The 17,802-nt window shown below is 39.3% G+C and overlaps 1 protein-coding gene across 3 annotated transcripts in view; it reads right to left on the bottom strand.

Annotated features, from left to right (window-relative positions):
- Nucleotides 1–17,802, bottom strand: part of thsd7ba (thrombospondin, type I, domain containing 7Ba) — a 266,155-nt gene that overhangs the window by 120,515 nt on the left and 127,838 nt on the right. For all 3 annotated transcript variants that reach the window (XM_046845273.1, XM_046845275.1, XM_046845274.1), the window contains one exon: nt 7,614–7,814. In XM_046845273.1, the coding sequence (XP_046701229.1) occupies nt 7,614–7,814 (201 nt within the window). The remainder of the gene's footprint in view (nt 1–7,613; nt 7,815–17,802) is intronic.

Below are 17,802 nucleotides of genomic sequence, written 5' to 3'. Positions count from 1 at the left end.
GTTCAAATCCCAACACCACCAGCTGTTAGTGCTGGGCCCTTGAGCAAGGCCCTTAACCCTTAATTGCTCAGTCTGTTGTACATTTATAGAAGTAGCACTAATGTGAGCTTTTAAACAATACGTTGAGCTTTAGCTTTGTACATCATCAGAGTGAGAAGTGAATCTTTGTGAACATTCCACATTTACTCCTCTTTTGCTGTTATAATGAGCTCCACTCTTCTGAGAAGATATTCCACTAGGGTTTTGTGGAGATTCATTCAACCACAAGCGTGTTAATAAAATCAGGTACTGATGTAGGTGAGATGTGGTGAGGAGGCCTGGCGTGCAGTCAGTGTTCACATTCATCTCAAAGGTGTTCAAGAGCTCAATAGATCTTCCACTCCAACTGATGTAAAGCATCTCATGGAGCTGGCTTTGTGTATGCTCCTGCTGGAACAGGTTTTAGTCTCCTAGTTCAAGTGAAGGTAAAATGTCATGCTCCTGCATCAGTTTGGGGAAGAACCATGTTTTTATATGCAGATCAACACTTTATATAAATTGTAATAACACACAGTAGATGTTCAGAGCAAAGGGAATGTAGGTCTGATTTCCTGACTGCACTACGGTCAGGCAGTTCGGATAAAAAGCATGAACCTCACACAGGACTTTGAGAAAGATTTCAAACAGGCACTTTCCTGAATATAAAGCAATTTTTTCCAACGTTCTCGCAGGAGTCTCGCATTTTCCATTTCTTAACAGGATTGAAGTCGGCTTCCTGTTTGAACTCAACACAGCAGTAAAACAGGAATCCTGTCAGCAGACATAAAGGAGAGCCGGAGACGAGCTCGAGGAGGAAGCACGAGTACAAATCTGGCTGCTGTGAGAAGTTGGGCGACTTTAAGGAGATGTGGAATAGTGAGATGGGATCTGCCAGTCTTGGTTTAGAAAAGATGGAGGCCATCGCTGAAGAAACTAGAGGAACTCAGAAATGCAAACACACGGTGCATGGATGAGGAACAGAGAGACAGAGAGAGAGAGAGAGAGAGAGAGAGAGAGAGAGAGAGAGAGAGAGAGAGAGAGAGAGAGAAAGGGCTACATGGGGCTGACTGTCAGCTCGGAGAGAAAGCTCAGAATCTGTCCCATGTAATCGCACCAGACACCTCACCCAATTTTAGTGAAACGGAATCTTTAAAGTCTGAAATAAGCTCGCCGATGTGTCTTCTGTTAAACCTCCGTCTTTCTCCATTTTCCGTGTTAGTGGGAGTAAATGGCGGACATGCTGCTGAAGCTCTGCAGGGTGAAACGCTAATGAGTCAGGCTGCTCTTTGAAAAGAAGTTCTGAGAAACTCGTTGGACAAATTTCTCGTGGACATACAGTATTTTTAGTTCTGCAGAACAACAATGCAGGTGAGAGCAACCTGAAGAAGCAAGGAGACGCTTTTTCAGAACCCCAAAAAACTGGCTTCGGATTGCTGAATATGGTCGAGTTAGTCATTAGGTGATGGTAAGTGCAGGACTTATAGATGCATGTTTCCTCAAAGTAATTTCACTTGGTTTAACAACCAGACCAGTTCAGAGCAGTGATAGTTCAGTGATAGTTCAGTGGTGGCTCAGCGATGGCTCAGTGATAGCTCAGTGATAGCTCAGTGAAAGCTCAGTGTCAGTTCATTGATGGCTAAATGATAGTTCAGTGATGGCTCAGTGATAGTTTACTAGTGGTCCAGTGATGGTTCAGCTGTAGTCCAGTGAGGTCTCACTGATGGCTCAGTAGTGGTCCAGTGATGGCTCAGTGATGGTTCAGTGACAGCTCATTAGTGGTCCAGTGATGTTTCAGTGTTGGTTTAGTGATGATTTAGTATTGGTCTATTGATAGCTTAGTGATAGCTAGATGGTAGTAGTCCAGTAGCTCAGTAGAGGCTCAGTAGAGGCCCAGTGATTGCTCAGTGATGTCTCAGTAGTGGTTCTGTGATAAACCAGTAGCAGCCTAGTGGTGGCATATTGGTGGCTCAGTTCTTTATATCTCTGATCAGTTACTGCTCAGAAGGTCAGAGGCTTAAAGGCTTTTGAGCCACCTGTGTTCTGACCAGTTGGAAAGAGTAAAGTGGATTTTTTTAAATCTTTGCTCTACATTAGAACACAGAAGAACAACATCTATGAGAAGAACACCATGGATCAGTAGCCAGTTTAAGAATCAGGAATGCCAAAGCTGCTCATGCAGGGCTCGTGAGCAATGGTCAGCTGCTCAGGTGCATAATGATATGGTGATAAAATTATTCTACCAAAAAGTCCTCAGGAAACAGAATATGAGATATAAGAGTATAGAGGAACTTTATTTCCTTAAAAAATAGAAAAAAGAGAGATTTTTTAGGCTCGGCAGTAAAAAGCAGCGTGTTCGGGCGATCTGAAACCTTCAGCTGTGTGTTTGTAAAGAGAGCCTGGCGAGTCAGGAGGGTGTCAATCAAACGTGACAGACTGCGAATCTTTTCTTGCAGTAGGAGAAAACAAATCAGTGCAGCGGTGGGACGGAGCCGTGGGGGTTTGATATCATACGCAGGGGTTTTTACAGCGTAAGGTGAGATTGCATGCACTGCAGGGTGAATCAAGAAATGGCTCATGTATGGAGAAGAATCATTTCTGGAATAAAGATTTAAATTATATCGCAATATCTTACAGTGAGGAAAAAAAGGAATGCCTTGTTTAGGATCTCTGTAAAGTAAAGAACTATAACACACACACACACACTTTCAGCCAATCTCATCTCAATCTTCATCTTGAGTATCTATACAGTAGTCTTGCATGCATCACATCTCAGAACAATCTTTTATTTGATCAGCTTTATGAAAGAAAAGATGCAGCTTCTCTCTAAAAGCTCCTGGAGGCGTGTCATGGGCGGAGTTAAAGAGTATTTCTATAACTTTGTGGTGTGTGTATATCAAGAGCCGGTCCAGAGAGCGTTAATCAAGATGCCAGACAACAGTGTGCATTGGACAGCGTGTGGTGCTGAAGTTTCTTGTGAACAAAGGTGTAAAATCCACGGCTATCTACAGAAGACTATAAGTACAGTGATGACACGCTCAGATGTTTCAGAGACGGCCAACAGTGACGATCCCATCGTAGTGGTTCCCCGTTGACGGAGTGAAGCAGGATGTACTGGGATGAGTGTATAAATGTAGCAGGAGAGAATTTCCAAAAATAACTGCAGTTTCCCCTCTTTAAAATGTGTTCTTTTATTTAATAAAACATACTCATCTCAGCCTCTCGAAAGAAATATACGCACATTTGCATACGTCTGAAAATATACACGAGTACATTTATTTCCTCATGTACTCTATTGTACAGAAAGTAAGCAGAGATCTGGATCTTGAACATTTGTAGTAGCATGGATCCTCAGAGAGCACAGAAAGAGATTGTTATTGAGGATATAATGCAGCAGGAACCGGCCAATTTTTTTTTCCTCCTGACCTTAATTACCTGAGAGAACTCGGTGAAAATCCTTCAGTGAGGTCGAAATGAAGCTGCAGTGAATTGGACTCGTGTCCCACAGAGCTTTCCATTATACACAGACCCGAGGCTGAGGCTGAGCAGGACACAGCGCTGGGTTTAAATAGCAAAACTCCGAGCACTCCCAGGCTGATTTGCTTGAACCGCTCGCCGCTCGTGAGATCAGAATCAGCAGAGCAATTCTGATGCTAATAACTATCATTATGTGCTTCTCTCCTGCTGCGCTAATCTGCTTTATCTATAGATATGGACCTAATTAACTTTTACCTCAATCTGAAAAAAGAAACTCAGCGTTCATTAAAAGCGCTCTTCTGAGTATGAGGTCAACAAGGAATTGTACGAAAAAACAGACCAAGAGCTTTTATTAATCGCTTCCTGCCATCAAATGAGTATTAAAGACAAGCACATTTATTTTGAGAATAAATATATAGTGAGGAAAATAAGTATTTGAACACGCTGCTATTTTGCAAGTTCTCCCACTTAGAAATCATGGAGGGGTCTGAAATTGTCATCGTAGGTGCATGTCCACTGTGAGAGACATAATCTAAAAAAAAAAAAGAATCCAGAAATCACAATCTATGATTTTTAAACTATTTATTTGTATGATACAGCTGCAAATAAGTATTTGAACACCTGTCTATCAGCTAGAATTCTGACCCTCAAAGACCTGTTAGTCTGCCTTTAAAATGTCCACCTCCACTACATTTATTATCCTAAATTAGATGCACCTGTTTGAGGTCGTTAGCTGCATAAAGACACCTGTCCACCCCATACAATCAGTAAGAATCCAACTACTAACATGGCCAAGACCAAAGAGCTGTCCAAAGACACTAGAGACAAAATTGTACACCTCCACAAGGCTGGAAAGGGCTACGGGAAATTGCCAAGCAGCTTGGTGAAAAAGGTCCACTGTTGGAGCAATCATTAGAAAATGGAAGAAGCTAAACATGACTGTCAATCTCCTCGGACTGGGGCTCCATGCAAGATCTCACCGTGGGGTCTCAATGATCCTAAGGAAGGTGAGAAATCAGCCCAGAACTACACGGGAGGAGCTGGTCAATGACCTGAAAAGAGCTGGGACCACCGCTTCCAAGGTTACTGTTGGTAATACACTAAGACGTCATGGTTTGAAATCATGCATGGCACGGAAGGTTCCCCTGCTTAAACCAGCACATGTCCAGACACATCTTAAGTTTGCCAATGACCATTTGGATGATCCAGAGGAGTCATGGGAGAAAGTCATGTGGTCAGATGAGACCAAAATAGAACTTTTGGGTCATAATTCCACTAAACGTGTTTGGAGGAAGAAGAATGATGAGTACCATCCCAAGAACACCATCCCTACTGTGAAGCATGGGGTGGTAGCATCATGCTTTGGGGTGTTTTTCTGCACATGGGACAGGGCGACTGCACTGTATTAAGGAGAGGATGACCGGGGCCATGTATTGCGAGATTTTGAGGAACAACCTCCTTCCTCAGTTAGAGCATTGAAGATGGGTCGAGGCTGGGTCTTCCAACATGACAATGACCAAGCACACAGCCAGGATAACCAAGGAGTGGCTCTGTAAGAAGCATATCAAGGTTCTGGCGTGGCCTAGCCAGTCTCCAGACCTAAACCCAATAGAGAATCTTTGAGGAGCTCAAACTCCATGTTTCTCAGCGACAGGCCAGAAACCTGACTGATCTAGAGAAGATCTGTGTGGAGGAGTGGGCCGAAATCCCTCCTGCAGTGTGTGCAAACCTGGTGAAAAACTACAGGAAACATTTGACCTCTGTAATTGCAAACAAAGTCTACTGTACCAAATATTAACATTGACTTTCTCAGGTGTTCAAATACTTATTTGCAGCTGTATCATACAAATAAAGAGTTAAAAAATCATACATTGTGATTTCTGGATTTTTTTTATTTTAGATTATGTCTCTCACAGTGAACATGCACCTACGATGACAATTTCAGACCCCTCCATGATTTCTAAGTGGGAGAACTTGCAAAATAGCAGCATGTTCAAATACTTATTTTCCTCACTGTATATATATATACACTATATTTCCAAAAGTATTAGGACACCTGGTCATAAGTACGGTATGTGATTTTTGAGCATCGCATTCCACATTTAGTCACTTATAATTCCCTCCACTCTTCTGGGAAGATGTTCCACTAGATTTTTGGAGTGTGTTTATGGATATTTGTGTTCCTGACGTCCTGTACAATTGTGTGCCTCCAGTTTTGTGGTAACAGTTTGGAAAAGAACCACATAGAGCAGGAAAGGTTGGGTGTCCCAATACTTTTGGCAATAGCGTGTGTATATAACAAGCTAATGTGTTAATATAGTTAACGATAACTCAAACTCTGCATCTGTAACATGCTGATGCGGATTTTATATTCCTTCGAAGCGCTGTTGTATAAAAGAGGCTGCTGTGGCACGTCGCTCTAATCCACTCTAATCAGTGTTTCCTCCGTCGTGGATTTGCTGAAGATGTATCAATCTTCTATCGGTCACACTTCTTTATGTGATACGAATTCACAGGTCAAAGTTCTACAAACTTTTGAAATGCAGCGAATCTTCTTCGCACTGATCTCACACACACACACATACATACTGTATATATATATATATATATATATATATATATATATATATATCTCATATATAGCTTCTTTATTTAAATTGTGTTTGTAGAGCCTTTTTAATTGTTTTACTTCTCTCTCTCTCTCTCTCTCTCTCTCTCTCTCTCTCTCTCTCTCTCTCTCTGTCAATATAAACATGCTCCTGAGGTCCCAGTGAGCATTTTTCTGTCCTGTTCTTCTCTTCAGATCTGCCCAGTTTATCCTAGTTTGAGTTCTCATCAATTATAGGCCATAAAATTCTGAGCAACTCAAGAACATTAAGACAGGATTTGGACTGGAATTAATTTCAACAGTCTACTACAAAAGTTCAGGACCACAGTTCATCCTTGCACACTTCACTAATGAAGAATATGCAATGAAGTGTCGAGGATGAGGATAAGTTAATTTTTGAGTCTGGTTCCTCTTAAGGTTCCTTGCCATCTCAGAGAGTTTTTTCCTTCAGCACAGTCGCCAATAGCTCATTTATTAGGGAGAAACTTACAATTATATTTCTAAAGCTGCTTAGAGACAGTATTCGTTGTTAAAAGCTCTCTACAAATAGAAAATAATTTAATTGACCTGTTCATGCAGAAGTTCTTGAGTTGCTCAGGAACTTCATGGATCTTTAGGCTGTTCATGTGAAACCATCCTCACATAGAGTGGCCTCCAATTGAGCATCAGGATAAATCAGGCAGACCGGAAGAGAATAAAAAGACAGGAAGTCTGGACACTGGTAAAAAAAACTTTCCAGGTCCGGATACATTTCTTGTAAGTACACAGGGTAAAGAACGCGTTAAAAAGTCCAGCTACATCTCATCCTGTTTCTCCGTGACGCACCTGCTCACACGCTCACAGGGTCAATTCTCATCACGCGCCTTCATTAGCTCGTTTATTGCCATCCTCTCCTGCCTCTTTAATAAACCTACATATAATCTATTGTGACAGAATGATAAAGGGGGTAAAAAAAGACAGTGTAATTAGGCGTAAAGGCGAGGGGAGATAGATGGCCAATTACACTCGCATCAGCTCCACCATCCACCTGCCATCCCTCTTTCATAAATTGGGTCACGTGACTTTACTTTTTTTTTTTACTATTTTTCCAAATACCACCACAGAAAGTCTTTAAAAAGTTCAGAAAGATCATGAAGGAGGCAGACTGTAAAATACAGCGTCGAGGAACAGTCACTTTTTATAGATCCGCTTTAAAAGACCAGGCATATCCTCAGGGATTTAACAAGAGGCCCGTAAAACCGCCGGGAAGCGTTTTGAGGATGTTCCCAATCAGGAGATTGTCAGATTGCATCGGAGCCTTGCAGCCTTCAAAGCACCATATATTTGGGCGCCCGCCGAACTCCACTAATCATTTCCTCGAACCAGCAGCGGGTTGAAAAATAAAATATAAAAAGGTCGGATGAAAGCGATGCCTGAGCTGCAGCACCACAAGTCAGGAGCTACCGATCGTTAAAAAACAATCAAGGACCGTACCTGAATGTTCAGAAAAACTGCCAAAGTAATGTTACGGTACCTTCAGAGTTGACGCAGGTCACTGATCGCCTTCTGACGCCTGAGCCGCAGGTCCCCTCGTTAGCCCTGCATGCTCCTTCATCCTCAACCCGCCACTGGAAACACACAGGATCTTCACAGGGAATGAACTCCAGCACATGGCCGCAATCTATCGAGATTCCAGATCCTTCTCCCAGGACTCGCCTTCTCCTCTCTCTGTAGCCTGTGGAGAACCACACACGAGTAGATCACAACAAGCCGGAGTAATGAGGAACGTGTGTGTGTGTAAGAGAAAGAAGCAATGATTGAAGCCACGTCATCCTCATGAATAGCAGTCTCCTGACACGCTAATTTAGCAGAGGCACATTTCTCGACAACGTTCTTGACGGATTCATTAGGAGTAAAAACACATCCTTATCAATCACGCGTCCAGAATTGAGAAGATTTATGCTGAAGGTCGTGGCCAAGCAAGCAGTGTATTCATCCAACATTCTTCTGACTGTGACTGGATGATGTTCTGGACGTTTGCATTACATCTATTGAAACCTAAATCCAGAACCAAACATCTGCACAAGCACCTGACTACCATCCAAATGCATGTAATGTTTTATGTATAAAATACACTATAATGGCAAACGTTTGCAGACACCTGGTCATAAGTACGGTGCTTTTTGAGCATCGTATTCCGCATTTAGTCCCAATTTGCTCTTATAATTATCTCCAATCTTCTCAGAAGTTCTAATAGATAGTGTATAGAGTATATAGTATAGTGTATATAGTATAGAGTATATACACTATACTATATACACACTATATACTCTATACACTATACTATATACTCTATACTATATACACTATACTATATACTCTATACACTATACTATATACACTATACACTATGCTATATACTCTATACTCTATACACTATATACTATATAATTATACTATATACACTATACTATATACTCTATACTATATACACTATACTATACTATATACACTATTTACTATATACTCTATACACTATACTATATACACTATACACTATGCTATATACTCTATACTCTATACACTATATACTATATACTCTATACACTGTACTATATACTCTATACTATATATACTATACACTATATACACTATACTATACTATATATACTATACACTATACTATATACTATATACTATATACTATATAATTATACTATATACTATATAATTATATACTATATACTCTATACACTATACTATATACTCTATACTATACACTATATATACTCTATACACTATACTATATACACTATACACTATGCTATATACTCTATACTCTATATACTATATACACTATACTATATACACTATACTATATACTCTATACTATATACACTATACTATATACACTATTTACTATATACTCTATACACTATACACTATACACTATGCTATATACTCTATACTCTATACACTATATACTATATACTCTATACACTATATACTATATATACTCTATACTATATATATATACTCTATACACTATACTATATACACTATACACTATACTATATACTCTATACTATATACTATACTATATACACTATATACTATATACTCTATATTATATACTCTATACTATATACCTATACTATATACTATACTATATACTCTATACACTATACTATATACACTATATACTATATACACTATATATACTATATACTATATAATTATACTATATACTATATACTCTATACACTATACTATATACACTATATACACTATACACTATACTATATACTCCATACTATATACACACTATATACTCTATACACTATACTATATACTCTATACTATATACACTATATACTATATACACTATACTATATACACTATACACTATACTATATACTCTATACTATATACACTATATACTATATACTCTATATTATATACTCTATACACTATTCTATATACACTATATACTATATACTCTATACTATATACTAGTATATTCTCTATACTATATACTCTATACTCTAGAGTCTAGAGTATATAGTCTAGAGTATATAGTTTAGTGTATATAGTAAAGAGTTCATAGTATAGTCTATATAGTATAGAGTCTACACTATATACACTATACTATATACTCTATACATTAGCTTTGGGGGAAGAGTTTGGGAAGAGTTTGTGTAGCTGAAATGGACCACAGAACCAGTTTACTTAAATATCCATTCTTCTACAACTCAGCAGCATCCGGTATTCCAGTGTTACAGAATTCACACTTTTGGCTTTGCTGGATGAAAGCTGTTAAAGGCAACGACTGCCTCGGGTGCCTTTCCTTCTATATTACACATGGGACCCTTCAAACGACACTTTCTCTCTCAGCAGCCTCTTTTGTTTACTTAGAAATGCCTTTTACACAAGACTCTAAAAACAGGCTGTATTTTCTTTCTCCACCCCAAACACTGAGCAGAGCTTTCGGGGTTATTTGGTGGTGAAGTCTGATGATCTGTAATGCAGGTCACAATCAATGACTCAGGTACAAATACTGTTGTTTCTAATGGTGACTTTTTAAACACAACTCCTTATTACTGAGCATGAAGGTGTCACCTCACATTGTCTGTGAAGATTTCAGTACTTATAGAACCTTTAGTTCAGGAACTGCAGCTTTAAATCTGTAAAAACAGGACCTTTGACCAAAAAACCCTTTAGCTCAGGAACATTTATGGCATGTGGAAGATGCTCTTAACCAGAGCAGCTTACAGTTTCCTCATTTATACACCTGAACAGCTATGAGGTTAAGGGCCTTGCTCAGGGGCCCAGGATGGGGGCAGTTTGGTTTTCCTGGGACTTGAACTCATGATCTAAGTCCAATGGCTTAACCACTAAGCTACTGTATAGTCGCTACCATCTCCCCAGCAAGAACCTTTAGTTCACAAACTTTAGCCTCAGATCTCTAGAACAGGTTTTTTTTAACACAAGAACCTTTAGTTCAGGAACTTTAGACTTAAATATTTAAAAGAGACTTTTAGTTTAGGAACTTAACTGTCAGATCTTTAAAACAGGAACTTTAAAACACAAAAATATTTAGTTTAAGAACTTTAGGAATACATCTCTCAAGAGAGGACCTTTAACACCTTAAAGGTTCAGGAACTTTAACCACTTTAGATCTCTAGAACAAGTTCTTCAACACAAGAACCTTTAATTCAGGAACTTTAGCAAGTACAGCATGTGTTAGACACACTTATGCAGAGCGACTTACAGTTACCTTATTTATACAACTAAGCAGATATGGGGTTGAGGGCCTTGCTCAGGGGCCCAAAAATGGCAGTGTAGAGTAGCTGGGATTTAAACTCACAACCTTCAGCACCAAAATCAAATGCCTTAACCACTAAACCACAGTATGGTAGCTATCAGTGCTCCAGCCTTAGATCGTTAAAAACAAGACCTTGAACACAAGCAATTTTAGTCCAGAACCTCAGCCTTAGGTCTCTAGAACAGGACCTTTTTACACATGAACCTTTAGTTCAGGAACTGTACACTTAAATCTTTCAAACAAACCTTTAGTTTAGGAACTTTATTCTGATATATTTAAAACAGGACGTTCAAAACACAAGAACATTTAGTTTCAAGAACTTTAGCCTGAAATCTTTAAAACAGGACATTTAGCACAAGAACCTTAAGTTCAAGAACTTTACTGCATGAACTTTAGCCCAAATCAATAGCAAATTAAGTTCAGCCCAAGAGCTTTAACAGAAAATTCCTGTGTCCCAGAACGTTGACCCACAAAACTTTACTCTGAGAACTTCTTAGAAGCACAAATATAACCTCCATGAACTTTAGCCCAAGAAAGAATCATCTAAGAGCTTCATCTTGATAAGCACCATTGCTTCCTCACATCTCCAGGCTCCCTGATTTGATTCTTAGCTTGAGTCACTGCATGTGTGGAGATTTACCTTCATGTCTGATTGATGGTTTAAGGCAGTGATTCTATGAACTATAACCCAAGAACCTCATTACTGAGTAGATCAGTTTCGAACCCTGGTTCGGTTGTTTCAGGTGTTTCTTCATGGCCACCTTCAGAAGCTCCACAAGCTTATTTCACTTCAGAATTTCCAACATATTTTTTCACATTCCAGATGTTCGGATTCTCGTCTTAACGTAACGTGATAATTAAATGTCATGAAATACTTAATCTTAAACTGCTTCTTTCTTACAGTCGAGCTGAACCAATCTTTTGATGAAGGAGCTCCATAGTTTCATCCTCAGCTCATGGAGATGATGATGTTGATGCATTGTCCAGGAAGTGGTTTAAGTGCCTTTTTTTCCCCACCACCATAAAACTGCCCAATGCTCCTCAAAAACTCCTCAGACTTTTAATATTATTCCATCATCAAAATCGTATAAATCTTTTTATATATTTTTTTAAAAGCAGACTGTTCAGGATTTTTAGGCTTGTTTAAAAGTTCTTTATCTTTTTTATTTATTCTTACTTACTTAAGCTTAAAGTAACTGGTTTTAAGTTTTTCCCAGTAAAAAAAAGTTCAATAATCACACGTAGGACTTGTATTAGATTATTAGATTCCAATTGTTTATGTCGACGCCAACACTTTTTTTTTACAATCTAATAACAAATGATGAGTCTGCAGTATTGAGTCACCACAGACTTTCCAAACATTATCCAGTAGCTTCTAATTTTTTGGGAACTTTACTCTTTATACAAATTATTTGTCTTTTTTTTACTACAGTAAGATGTTCTGTAGTTTGATTGCAGTTTCTTATGTTGTTCAGTAACGACAAAGTACATTCAATAATGATTTATGTTGCAATCAGTGGAAGTATTCTGGGAAACAGCAATGATTTCACTTTTTCGCTTTGTTTTTGCATCGTAACTACTGTGTGTTACACAAAGCATCTTCATTTGAATAAATAATCGTGAAAGACGAATTGAAGAATAGCAAAAAAAAACCGGACAATTTAAGTGAATTGGACTAAATCTTGAATTGGACTAAAATGACTGCTTGAATGTGTTTTAATGCTTAAGACCTTTTGTTTTTTTCTAAAACCTAGATATATTTTCTTATTTCAAGAAATCTTACCACGTGTAATTATCTCACTGCACTGCACCTCATTTGACTTGTTTCTATTTATATTTAGACGCTTATTGTTTTGTTTTGTGAGCAGCCCAAGACCAATCCAGACTTCTTCATCAGTTTGACATGTCATGATCTCCAATATCGTACTCTGTGAGGAACTCCAGAACTTCCTCACCATCCCTTTCTGGTACACAGTGGATCCTCCTAGACATTTCTAGCTAGTCTAAATTGACACCATGGTACAGTATCTATGGAGGTTGTCCAGCTCCGCATTCTGACCCATGATGGAGATGAAGCTGGTCCAAAACAGTTCTTACTCCTAATCGATTGTGTTTCTAGAGTAATTCCCAGACGCTGTAGATATCCCGGCCCTGCTTTCCACATGCAGACTCTCAGGGAGGAGAAACACTAGCAGTTTAACGACAACGAGAAATAAAACCCCTTTCAGATACGACATGCTTTTAATGGTTGGTATTAAGTGCAAAGCTGAAAGCAGCACAGCTTACGGCGTGTTTCTCCAAAGCCTGGTTTGTTTTGCACCTGCCTGTCTTCCTCACTTCACCTCCGTTCCTGCGTTTCCGTGTCAGCGTGCTGGGTTTGGTGCCCATGGCCGTGTCTCACCCACGCTTCCTGACTCCACAGTCCTGGGAAAATCAGCGAGTCGACTGCGCCAGAGATCTGAGCCCTTGAAATAATCAGAACAGCCTGCAGCCCCGTTGCACTCGAAGCCCTTTAATACATCAAGGTTGTGTTTTTAGGTGTGGGGCTGAGAATCGCAAATATGTGTAACACCCACCTGTTATTTACCTCTACACACTGAAACAGGAGTCCTGCACACAGCCCAGGATACAGATATACTTCTACACAGTCTGATACACGTGTACGGCTGGAGAATCGCTTTTCTTTTTCTCCTTCGTCTTCTTTAAATCCTCTTTTCATAACTCCAGCTAAAGCGATTACACCTCTCAGGTCATTTCTAAGCCTTTCAGCGAGTTTAAAAACAGGGAGAAAATATGATCTATAAATCACTGTAAATGGTGACGTCCTGTAGTTTGAGGTGCTTTTTGTTTTTACACAAACTGTATATGCAGGACAAGTGTTTAAATGCACTTAACAAAAAGGTTTGAGGACTCGTGAGCATAAGATTGGTAAGTGCAGTCAGACCTGGGGTGCAGTCAGAGTTCACTTTCATCCCAAAGCTGTTCAAAAGGTTGGAGCTCTATAGTCAGAGATCTTCCAACCCATGGAAAGCAGAATTTTATGGAGCTAGAAGACGTCGGATTCAATTTGGTTTCTTTGAGTTTGTGGAAACCACATATGGGTAGGAATGGCAGGTGTCCTAATACTTTTGGAGATAAAGTGCAACTAGTAAATTTATTTAATATGATAATTATTAATATATTTAATAAAGGCTGGAAGTTGTTCAGGTGTAAATGCTGGATTGTGATTGGCTGGAAGGAGTTCAGGTGTGAATAGTGGATTGTGATTGGCTGGAAGGAGTTCAGGTGTGAATAGTGGATTGTGATTGGCTGGAAGGAGTTCAGGTGTGAATAGTGGATTGTGATTGGCTGGAAGGAGTTCAGGTGTGAATAGTGGATTGTGATTGGCTGGAAGGAGTTCAGGTGTGAATAGTGGATTGTGATTGGCTGGAAGGAGTTCAGGTGTGAATAGTGTATTGTGATTGGCTGGAAGGAGTTCAGGTGTGAATAGTGGATTGTGATTGGCTGGAAGGAGTTCAGGTGTGAATAGTGGATTGTGATTGGCTGGAAGGAGTTCAGGTGTGAATAGTGGATTGTGATTGGCTGGAAGGAGTTCAGGTGTGAATACTGGTTTGTGATTGGCTGGAAGGAGTTCAGGTGTGAATAGTGGATTGTGATTGGCTGGAAGGAGTTCAGGTGAATAGTGGATCGTGATTGGCTGGAAGGAGTTCAGGTGTGAATAGTGGATTGTGATTGGCTATAAGGAGTTCAGGTATGAATAGTGGATTGTGATTGGCTGGAAGGAGTTCAGGTGTGAATAGTGTATTGTGATTGGCTGGAAGGAGTTCAGGTGTGAATAGTGGATTGTGATTGGCTGGAAGGAGTTCAGGTGTGAATAGTGGATTGTGATTGGCTGGAAGGAGTTCAGGTGTGAATAGTGGATTGTGATTGGCTGGAAGGAGTTCAGGTGTGAATACTGGTTTGTGATTGGCTGGAAGGAGTTCAGGTGTGAATAGTGGATTGTGATTGGCTGGAAGGAGTTCAGGTGTGAATAGTGGATTGTGATTGGCTGGAAGGAGTTCAGGTGTGAATAGTGGATTGTGAAAGCAGCTGTTTTTATAAAACTATACGAATGAGATTTGCCTGTTAGTAAATGACCTTCATTTTTATAAAAACATTTTTTGACTACACACACACACACACACACACCCAGAGTGAATGATGCCTTGACCTACATAAACACTGGTGTAGAAATGCTCATACATATACACACCTTTAATACAATCAGTTCAGCCTCAAGACACACACACACACACATAGCACCTCGGGCGTCAGGAGTACCTGGCAACCCGGAGAAAATAAGTGAGTGCACAGTGCAGATATGTATAATTAAAAAAGCACAGCACCGCGATCGAATTTATTGCGAAGGAAAGAGCAGCGGAGAGAGAGGTGACGGTCACGCATCACTTCCTCTGTCTTTCCCTTTCTCATTCCTGCACTCGTTACTGCCGCAGAGATCCTGCTTTTCAGAGCGTACACACACCTCTATTCACCCACAGAGAGAAAAGAAACGTGGAAATGTGAACAAAGCAGCTGAACTAAACAGACAAGCTGAATTAGCGCTTATGACTCTCAACCTGCCACGTGTGTGTGTGTGTGTGTGTGTGTGTGTGTGTGTGTGGGTGTGTAGGCTGAGGGTTCAGTGACGCCAAGCTTTGAAAAATATAAAAAGCTCGAAGGGAATGGAGATAAAAGATGCTACTAAAATAAAACTAGAAAAGGGCCACATGTTGAGTAAATAGGTTATTCTCCCTGCAGCGAAAGGAAACCAGGAGCTAAAAAAACGAAAGCATTCCTGAGGAATCTGAAAGTTTTCTATAACAGTGTCTGATATATGACGCTTTATAGCCATGTTACATGCTCACTTTATTCACTTATTCCTTCATATTCAACTGTTCATTCACTCATTTATATTCGCATCATTAATCATGCACTTCCTGTTCAAACATAAACAGGAAGTGATGGAGATCAGTGGATAAGGTGCTGGATTTCTGAGTGGAAGGTCATGAGTTCAAATCCCAGCACCTCCAAGCTACAGGAAGTCTAGGATTATTATATTTAATTAAAATAATAATAATACTAAATCCTAATATGCAAGATGGACAGATTACAGATGTTTATCCATCTCTCACGCTGTCGAATGAAAAGAACAGTGTCAAAGATCTGAAATGGACCAGTTTTGAATGTAAGCTTACAAGAAATGAAGTAAATATACAGCGTGAGAAAGAAGAAAAACAAACTAGAATGGTGTAGTCAGGAGGGAAAGATCTCTCTTTCTACTGTATCGATCTATCCATCCATCCATTTATCTATTTCTCTGTCTATGTCATAGCCATAGATAATTATATATATATATATATATATATATATATATATATATATATATATATATATATATATAAAATTAAATAATTATAATAATATTAATAATAATAATGATAATAATTAAATAAAAATAATAATAAATAAATTATAAATATTAAATATAATAAAAATAATACTACTAATAAGATAGATAGATTCATTTTTTGAGTGTGTGCCCTCTATAGGTCAGGGGAGGAAACAGGAGTAAAGTTTTTTCGTTCATGTCTTCTGATGTTTCTTTTACGCATCAACGTCACGACATCAGCGGTAACCTCAGTAGTGGTGAAGTGCAGTTTAAGAAGGAAACCAGGGAAGTAAAGGGGAAATTTCATGCTTCAGCATCTAGACATGTTTTATATATATATAATTGTGTGTCTCCAACTTTCTGTTAACATTTTGCAGTTTGAGGAGAAACCACTTCCACTTCTGGGTGAAAAAGTCGGGGGTCCCAATACTTTTGTCTATATTTTATATATCTGCTGAGATGAACGTAGTAACAGTAGGTGTGAATGTTCCCAGGGTTTCTTGGTGCCCAGATTCCCCACTGCTGCAGCATTAAGTAGGCCACTACCCACGTTATTTTTGTCCTCCAGTCTCTTCACGTCTCCAGACCATTATTTCTGCCATGAAGATACATGAGGAGATCTCCCCCCTCTCTCTCTCTCTCTCTCTCTCCCTCTCTCGCTGCAGAGTGCTGCAGGACTTCAGCTTCCTGTCAGCACCACTGAACTGTTCAGTGTCATGTTCTGCATTTAGCCAAAAGCAACTTTACAGTCTTCTCCCGAAAAAAGTGACACCAGAGCCGAGAAGCTTGAACACTCCTCATGGCGTTTCCTGATACTGAATAAATCTCAAGGAGAAACTTCTTCCAGCTGCGGTGAAATAGCGCCGAGGAAACCTGCTTCAATTTCACTTTCTTTCTTTCAGTAGCTTCATATTCAGTTCTAAATTCTCCAGCAGCTTGACGTATAAAAGATCTGTGTAATGAATCAGCCATTAATATTCCTTTTTTTTTCTTTTTCTCTTGAAAACACGAAATTCATTTAGAGCTTCTATCCACTGCACTGTTATTTATTACTGAATCCTTTTTTCCAATTTGCATTTTATATCAAGACTCATTTGTTCGAAACCAACAAACTGTTTCCAATTACGTCCAGGAAACGAGTTAACGCTAACTGATGAACAAATGCAGCAGCAGCGTTGCTCTCGCCGCTCAGAGAATCGATTATTCACGCCTGAAGGTTGGGATTCGGCTCGAAACTTTTTCTTCGCCTCAGAACATTCCGGAGATGAGGGGAAAAATGAGTAAAAGCATGCCTCGAACTGGGGCTTTTCTTTTTTTTTTATTATTTTTCATGTCAGTCAAACGTTCAAACCAGCAATTTCCTCTTTCCAGCCGTCCGATACGCTTTCATTATTTAAAGCGTGCGGCGCTCAGGCCTGTGTTTATGATCGGTGCTGTTACCAGACTATTATTACACAATTTCATTCAATA

This window comes from Silurus meridionalis, chromosome 3 (genome assembly GCF_014805685.1).
Source record: "Silurus meridionalis isolate SWU-2019-XX chromosome 3, ASM1480568v1, whole genome shotgun sequence".
Taxonomy (NCBI): Eukaryota; Metazoa; Chordata; class Actinopteri; order Siluriformes; family Siluridae; genus Silurus; species Silurus meridionalis.
Note: the sequence above shows the minus strand (reverse complement) of the source record. Positions and strands in the feature narration are given on the sequence as shown.